Here is a 9,101-nt window from a genome sequence, read left to right as displayed (position 1 = left end):
TTAGTCTAATCTTCTGTGACATCACAGGCCCCAGTTTCTGATCATTAGAGCCAGGACACTATCCTGTCCAGGACCATTTGGTTGGATTAAAAATCCCTAAACGGTGATGAGAAAAATCATAGACCAGGGCCTGCCCACCAAAACCTGAGACTTCTAGACTCCATATGGAGATGTCCTCATTCAATCCCACTCAACATCGCACCAGCCTCCAACATTCACTTGAGGTTGTTTATGTGGCACTTAACTGTTAGCTGGGCAGATGCATGAATGGCTGGAGGGACATTATGGTTGTAAAAACCTCTGAAGAGGAAATCTTAAGAAAAGGGAAACCCACAATGGGGTGCAGAGAGCTTAGTTATTAAAGTGTTTGCCTTGCAAGCATGAAGACCTGAGCTTCGTCCCCAGAACTCACGTTCCAAATATTAAATTACATTTAAAAGCCACGAGGTAGGTGTTGTGCACTTGGAAGTGGGTGTTAGAAAAGAGGGATAGGCAGATTCCTGGGGTCCGCTGGCTGGGAGTAGGCAGGTTCCAAGGCCAGGACCTGAGGAAATCTCTGGACTCCACACACACTTTTCTGAAGGTCTTAGACTTCCAAGTTTACACATGCACAGCAGTGCTAACAGTCCAGTAACAACTGTCTATACCCATGGCGATTTCAGGCCAGTATTTGGGACCAGACCTTCTAGGAGGTTTTAAAAACAGAAATAAAACAAGCTGACTTGTCTTTCTTCTGACTGTGAATATGCAGGTTTGGGCAAGGATGTGGGAAAAAAAAAAAAAAAAAAAACAGTGTTGTAACCATGGAGAAAAACAAAACTGGGCACTCGGCCGGACTGGGCGGGGAGACAGCCGGCACCGTCATCACCTACCCACCCATCTCCTGATTCCCTCTCAGGATATAAGTGACCCACGCAGGAGGCATCAGCTTTATTCTTTCCCTCCTGCTTTGCTGGTGACATCCCCGGCCGGTGAGTTCTGGGAAGTGACCTCAGGCCCTGGGAGGACCGAGGGATATCGGAGATCTGTGCCAGGCAGTTTATAGTTCGCTGCGGAAGTTGGCTAGAAAAGAACCATTGAGTTCTGCAAAGAACAGGGAGAGACCTCCCCACTCCTGAAGAGTTCTAGGAAAAGATGGTACTAGAGACAGAGATGGCAGGCACCGACAGAAGAGGAAATGCTTGAACTCACAGCCTAAATATCTGCTGTCAACCTCAAGAATTTTAAGTTCCCTCTCTCTCTCTCTCTCTCTCTCTCTCTCTCTCTCTCTCTCTCTCTCTCTCTCTCTCCAGTTCAAGTCATGGCTGCTGCCATCTGGGAACCGAATAAGGATTCATGATCCAAGTTGCAGTTATCAAGTTCATTCCTCGTTATGTTCTGGCTTTGATTCTGCTCCTCGTGGTCCTGCCGGGCGGGCAATGCACACCTATACCGCCCCACTCAGGTGAGTTCCTGGGATCAGACTGGAGGATGGGGGAAGAGAAGTGTAGACTTAGAGCCACAGTGACTAGGAGAGCCAGGCTTCCCTGTAGAACCGGTCCTGGTCCTCTTCAGCTACCCACCACTTCTGTGGGCTCCTTCTGGGTCTCCAGGCTTGTTCTTGACCGTGTCACCTCACACAGTTCCAGGGCTTGTAGAGGAGCTGAAGACTAGCGGAAATTAGTTGCTGCAGAGTAGGAGGCAGGGCTAGAAGAAATGAATGATCAAGATGGCAGATAGAGGCTTGGGGATTTAGCTCAGTGGTAGAGCGCTTGCCTAGCAATCGCAAGGCCCTGGGTTCGATCCTCAGCTCAAAAAAAAAAAAAAAAAAAGTGGATAAAAATCACTGAACAGTGTGCTATGACTGGATGTGATGGGCAAAGGGTGTGATCCCTCTAGGAAGTCAGCAGACAGATTCTTGTACCCAGGCTTTGTGCACTTTGCAAACTATCTTTCTCACCCCTCCAAGTTCAGCTGCCAGGTCAGATGCCACCTGGCCCCACCGATCGGGATTTCTATGTGCTGGATCTGAGGAAATATTTTCCTTTTTGTGGTGATTCCCTTGCAGGCTTTACAGTAGGCAGGGGAAAGATGATCCACAAAGACAAGAAGGAAACTCGGCTCAGCCCAATTTTATTTTAACTGGCACTGGACCAAGACTTCTAGAGTCTGACCCAGATCATTCTACTTTAGTCATATTTAAGCAGAGCCCAATTTTGGAAAAAAAAGTATTCAGATAACAATTAACTCAGCCCCAAGTGCACAACAATTTAAGATATGTTTACACTGAGATTCCTTACAAAGTACATCTGGCTTCTTTCATGAGAATAGGTACTGTTGATTCAGAGATAGTGCCCAAGATTTGGGGTCTAGAGAGTCTGACTGAGGTGACCATACTGCCTGTGGGTGTCGGGATTGTCCTGGCCCTAAGGTAGCATAGAAGTCACTTGGGCTGCTCTAAGCACAGGTGACATCACTCATAGAGTGGGTTTATGGTCTAAAAGCAATGCTCAAGATTTAGGGGAAAGGTCGGGGATAAGTAAAAACATGAATTCTGAGAGATAAGACAGAGCCTGTGCCAACAGAGAGCAAAGGATCAACAGGATATAAAACGACATCATTCCTAGTTCCATGAAGAGCAGCTGTGTACCTCATTCCTTTGAAGGGGTGGCTGTGAGTTAAACTTTCCAGGCTTCTCCAGGTCGTATCTGTGTGCACAAAGCTCTTTGTTTTCTATACCGATTGTCCTCAATGGTGCTGGTCTCTTATTAACCACAGATGATTCTCAGTCCTAGCCAGATCAGGCAACAGCAATTCTTAGCCCAAATATCACACTCATAGCCCCATCCCTATTCTTAATAAAGCCCTTGCTCCCTCATGAAACCTCTTGAATTGGCCTTGTATTATCCATGTTAATGTCAGAATTCTTATTTTCCAAGGACCCACAAGAATAGCCCATTAAACTCTGAGAGAGTGCTCAGTAGTGTTTCCAGCCAAAAATTCAAAAGACTTCCCCCGTTAATCTCCAAATCACCACAGTTAGGTTATCAAAGAAATAGCCTCACTCTTCTGGGACCAATTTCTGCCTGACTTCATTTCTATTGCTGTGACAAAAACACCATGACCAAAAGCAACTTGGAAGAGGTTTTATAAAAAAAGGACTTTACTTGGCATATAATTCCAGCTTATACTCTATAATTGAAGAAAGTAAGTAGGAACTGAAACCATCACATTTATAATCAAGATCAGAGAGAGAAATGTAGGCACATTATCTTTTTGCTTCTTCAGGTCAATTGCTCTGGTCTCATGTAGTTCAGCTTTCCCTAACTGGAAATGATGCTGCCTAGGGACTGAGCTGGGTATCCTAACATCAATTAGCTTAAGATGACCCTGGGTTCTGGGTCAAAGGGCCTTATAGGCAGGTCCAGCCATGTTCTGTAGGTGTATTTTTCTGTCCCACCTGCCAGAGTCACAAATAACCACACTGAGATTTCTTATTGATAAGTATTGAATCCCCAGTTTTTGGGTATCCTCTGGGGATGCCATAAGCCAATCAAGCTGAATTATAAGGCCAGGTTTAATAAACAGCAAAGGGGCTCCTGGATGGCACTCGGGAAGGAAGGAGGGAGAGCACAGGGCATATTGGAGCCCCAGTTATTGGGTATGTTCCACCAATGTCATAAGCCAATCAAGCCAAATTAATAAGTCCAGGTTTAAGTGAAGCAATTCCTGGATGGCTCTTGGGAAGGCAGGAGGGAGATCCAGGGCAGGTTGGGTGACCAGGTCTTAAATATGACGTTGGCATGGTCTTGAGAAGCCCTGGTAGAGGGGCTGACCCTTGGTGTTTGAGGGTGGGGTCTGGAGAGGGCAGCTCCAGGGGAGATCCCCAACACTTATTGCTTATGAAAGCTTGGCTGATAGCTTAGGCTTGTTTCTAACTAGCTTTTTAACTTAAATTAACCCATTTCTATTAATTTACTTTCTGCTTCATGCCTATATACCTTTACTCTGTACTGCCCATACTGCTTTCTCTGAGTTCTGATGTCTCCTTGAGACACTACCTTTCTTCATCCCTGAGTCCTCAGTGTCTAGCTGGCCCACTATACCTCCTGCCTAGCTAATGGATGTCTAACTTTTTATTAAACCAATAAGAAGGTGCCTTGGCAAAGACACATCTTCACAATGTACCAAAAGATTTTTCCACAGCAATGCTCTTTGTAGATGTATTATCTCTGGCTGCTTTTAAGCTACAAAGGCAGAGTTGAGCAGGTGTGACTGAGACTGATGACCTGCAAAGACTTTGGTATTGACCAGATAGCTGTATTAACTACTTTTCTGTTCCTGTGATAAAACATGACAACCAAAGGTAACATACAGAAGGAAGGGTATTGAGGAGGTTTATAGTTTCAGAGGGACAAGAGTCCATCACCTCATAGCAGAGAGGCATGGCAATGGGCATGCATGGTGGCTGCAGAAGCAAGCTGAGGACTCATGTATTTTTAGTGTGGTTTTGCTTGATTTGGTTAGGTTTGGCTTTTTGAGACAGTCTCACTTTATGGTTCCAATTGTCCTAGAACTCACTACGTAGAACAGGTTGGCTTCAAAACTCATAAAGATCAACCTGCCCCTGCCTGTTAAGTGGTGGGATTAGAGGCATTTGACACCATGTCCAGCTGAGAGCCCACATCTTAAACCTCAAGCAAGGTCCAGAGATGAAGAAATGGGAATGAGTTTTAAAGCCACACCTCCAGTGACATACTTCCTTCAGCGAGACCTTACCTCCTAAACCTATCCAAACTGATACCACCAACTGGGGACCAAGTATTTAGACATCCTACTCTACAGAGGAAAGGCTCATTCAAACCACTACAGTAGACATTCACAGGCACGTTTAGGAGATTATCCCCTGAGTGACAGGGCAGTAATGAAGTGATACAAAAGAATGACTATACTTGACACAGGGCTGACTGGTCACTCTTGTTGGGACCTGATCTGTTCCTCTAGGAATTAAATCTGGGTCTGTCTTTAAAGTGTAGTTGAAGTTTTTCTCCTGTGTCCTGCCTAGTATGCAGCTGATCAAACCCAAGTAAACACACAGAGGCTTATATTAATTAAAACTGCTTGGCCATTAGCTGAGGCTTACTACTGACTAGCTCTTACACTTAAACTCAGCTCATTTTTGTTAATCTATATGTTGCCATGAGTTCTGTGGCTTTACCTGTATGCCATTACATGCTGCTCCCTGGGTGGTGGGCTTGCGTCTCCCAACTCAGCCTTCCTTTTCCCATAATTCTCCTTGTCTGCTTATTCCACCTATACTTCCTACCTGGCTACTGGCCAAACAGCCTTTTATTTATCAACCAATCAGAGCAACATATTCACAGCCTACAGAACATCCCATAGCACTGAAATGGTTCAGTTTTAATTGTTTTATTGATTTATGTTTTGACTGAATGTATGTATGTATGTATGTGCACCACATATATGCCTGGTGCTCTCAGAGGTCAAAAGAGGACATTGGATCTCCTGGAACTGGAGTTACAGGCAGTGGTGAGCCACCGTGTATAATTGCTGAGAATCAAACCTGGATCCTCTGCAAGAACAACAAGTGTCCTTAACCACTGCACCACCTCTCTAGCCCTAATGGTTCAGTTTAACAATGGGTAAAGGAGCCTGGGGTTTTCATGGGACAGCAACTCTCAGCTTCTTGATCATCTGTTCTGTCTTTAATTATTAAAACTCAGCCACATCTGGGTTGGCTAACCATCTATCTCTATTTAGCATTTCTGTGTTTTGTTAGCCATGACCCCCTTAAGCAGTTAGGCTTCAAGGTGGGTCCCCCTTACTCATCAATGGACCACTGCCCTTGATGTTACTGCCTCCTGACCACTCCACATGATGGGATTTTCTGTACAATGCTGCTGGGATTTCAAGTTAGAAATTCAGTTTCCTAACACCACACCAGCCTTGAGCCATCATCAATCATCCCTAGCTTCAAACAATGCTGGTGCCCTTCTACATGGACATGCTCACTATGCTTGTCAATAGGGATACTCTAACATCCCACAGAGCAGAATGGTCTATGTTCACTCCCCCTGGAAATGTTTGCTATTACATCTACTCTAGCACTTCTCTGAGATTTTTGATCACCACTCTTCTACTACCAGATTTAACCAGCCTAGATTGTCTTTGTCCTGTAGTGTGGACTGTATCCTGACCAGTTCCAGGAAGCCATCCCTGGAGCACTGCAATATGTCCAGGGGATCTGGCATGTGTTGTTCTGGTTTCAATCTGTTGCTATGATAACACTCTACCAAAAGCAACTTAAGGAAGAAAGTAGTTTATTGGACTTCTACTTCTAAGCTAGTCTGTCACTGAGGGAAGTCAGGGCAGGTACTCAGAGGCAGGCTGACTTGCTGTTCCACACAGCATTATCTATGACCAAGGAACTTATCCACAGCCATAGAGGAACAGCAGGAACCATGGAGGATGCTGCTTGCTGTCTGGATCACTAGCTCCTATATGTCTAGATTTCTTATCTGACCAGAGATCACCTGCCCAGGGACAGGTAATGTCCACGGTGGCTAGGCATTCCTACATCATCGACAGTCAAAATGGTCCTTCAATAGACACTCCCTTTGTAGGTGACTCTAGGCTGTTATCAAACTAACAGTTAAAGCTAATCAGCAAAGATGTTCAAGTCTATGATCTGAGAGTACAGATCAGGAAAAACTGTCTCCATGAAACTTCTGCTCCATCCTCACCCTGTTCCACTCTGCCCCACCAGCCTCTCACACCATCCTGTTTCCACACAGTCCACATGGGCAGCTTCTGGAAATTCTCCAGAACAAACAGATCTAGGGAAGACATCCTGAACTTTTGTTGCCGTAACTGACAGTGCCTACCCCTAGCAAAAGCATGAGATAACAGATAAGATAATTTTCCTGATGGGGAGCAGGAATTGGCCAAACCCAGATCTACATCTTCAAACAAGAGAGAAAGGCTATGCTTTACTTAGCACAGTAGAAGCTCACTCTGGGATTTGATTTTATTACTTATTTCTCTCTTAAAAAAAAAAAAGTTACCCTTGCAGAAGACTTTCTTGTTACAGAGGCAGAGACTGTCTCTGAGGCCCTGCTCTGCATCCCTAACCTCACTGCATGTTTCCTTTCAGACGCTGCTTCTCTTAGCTACAGCTTCACTGTTGGCAAGTCAGGGTCTGGACCATGGTGGCACGAAGTCCAAGGACAACTGAATAAAAGGGTTTTTATTTATTGTGGCATTACCCACAACTGCCATGCCATTGGTCTTCTGGGGAACAGACTGAGTGCCACAAAGATCTGGGAATCACAGGTTGACATTCTGAAAGATGGAGTTGACCTGCTCAAAGCAGAAATGGTTCACATAAAGTCAGAGACTAACACAATGACAGGTAAGTTTCAAATGGCCCCCTAGAGCTGGGGATGTAGCTCAGTGGTAGAGTGCTTGCCTAGCATATATGGGGCCCTAGGTCCAATCCCCACTGCTAAAATTAAATAAAGAACATAGCAGATGGCCCCTTGAAGGAAAGAACAGGATTTGTGACAGGTTAGGGACATTCATTGTTTTCATGGAGGAAGAAAATAAATCACTGGTCATCCCACCTAAGAGGACCAGTAGCAAGGAGGGCAAAGCAAGGTCAGAGGATGGGAAGGGAGCTGGGTAGGCAGACAGGATTCATCAAGACCAGAGGTTGATCTCTTCCCAACAGGCACAGAGCCCCTCACTCTGCTGGCCACAATGCATTGTGGGCATGAAGCAAATGGAGATTTCCGTGCATTCTGGGACATTGGCCTCAATGGACGGAAAATGTTGCATTTTGACTCAAGCACTGGAAAATTGGCTGAAGTTGATTCTGAATCCAGCCAGTTGAAAAGTATGTTGGAGAAAGACAAGGAAATAACTGACTTCTTATACAGGACCTCACAGGGGGACTGCAGGTCCTGGCTTGAGGAGATCAAGTCCCATGAGGGAGAAAAGCTGGAGTCTACAGGTAACTGGGAAGAAGGTCAGGACCTCTTTGAAGATGAGGGTGTGTGTGTGTGTGTGTGTGTGTGTGTGTGTGTGTGTGTGTGTGTGTAATAATGTAATCACCATGAGTTCTGGGGATGATGGCCATTTTTTTCCATCAATCATTTTGTTTCTCACCCTGTCCTATCTCATTAATTGTGTTTACATTGTTCTCTCACTGTGGTTCTCCTGGCTGCTACAGACTGAGCAAACTTTTGTTTCCTGGCCTTTTTCTCATTCTAGACTCTCTGCTGCTTTTCATCCCACCTGAAATTTCTTCTTCCCTGCCATCATCCTCACAGGTTAGCTCCTCTCCTGTCAGCAGGAAAGATGTGGCCCCATCATGACCCTATTTCCCCTACCATAGCTGCAGGAGTCTTTTGAGGACAGGGGACAACCCTCTCTCCCTTCCTTCCTACTCAGGACCCACCCAAACAGTTGTTGCCTAGCAACGGGGGCAGGGGGTGGAACTCTGTGTGTTGCTGAATCACCTGAGCACCCAGAAGCTAAGGTGAGATTTCCCCAGATTTAAGGTCTGGTCAAAGAATCAACTTGTGTTTCCACTTCAGCCACCACAATTGCTGCTCCAGATGTGAACCAGCCTCCGTCCTTGGCAAGCAAGCCCAACATATCTGTCCTGCTGATGATCCTCACCTGCTCCCTCCTGTTTCCCTTATTACAATATTTGTGACTGAGGGCAGTACTGGGAGTTGGGTAAGGGACAGATGGTTGAGAAGTGAGCAAGCCAGAGTGAATTCCTGCAGTCCTTCTCTTGTCTTTCATCTATAGCATCTTATTTAGAAAGGAGGCAAAAGATCTGGTTCATGTCACCTGCTAGCAACATTTCATGAATGCTCAGCCTTGACAGGACAGGAATCATGTCACAGACCAGTGGGAAATGATGAGAGAACACAGCAGGTTCCTAGTCAGGAGGGTCCCATGTGGAGACAGCAGGAGCACAAAAGAACATGGTAGTTCCACTCAATGTGTAGAGGGAAGAAGATTCTATCTCACAGACAAAGATAAAGAAGATATAAACAAAGAGATGGCCCTGTGGCAAGACCATTTGCTAT

General features: G+C 45.4%; 1 protein-coding gene across 1 annotated transcript; it reads left to right on the top strand.

Annotated features, from left to right (window-relative positions):
• The first annotated feature begins 1,335 nt into the window (after nucleotides 1-1,335).
• LOC118570306 (UL16-binding protein 1-like) lies at nucleotides 1,336-9,098 on the top strand. The gene is made up of 4 exons (XM_036168697.1): nucleotides 1,336-1,444; nucleotides 7,154-7,411; nucleotides 7,730-8,011; nucleotides 8,598-9,098. Exons 1-4 carry the CDS (start codon nucleotides 1,336-1,338, stop codon nucleotides 8,717-8,719), a joined length of 771 nt encoding a protein of 256 aa, XP_036024590.1. The 3' UTR covers nucleotides 8,720-9,098.
• The last annotated feature ends 3 nt before the right edge of the window (nucleotides 9,099-9,101 follow it).

This window comes from Onychomys torridus, chromosome 19 (genome assembly GCF_903995425.1).
Source record: "Onychomys torridus chromosome 19, mOncTor1.1, whole genome shotgun sequence".
NCBI classification, from domain to species: domain Eukaryota; kingdom Metazoa; phylum Chordata; class Mammalia; order Rodentia; family Cricetidae; genus Onychomys; species Onychomys torridus.
The sequence above is the reverse complement of the archived record's forward strand: the minus strand, read 5'-3'. Positions and strand labels throughout refer to the sequence as shown.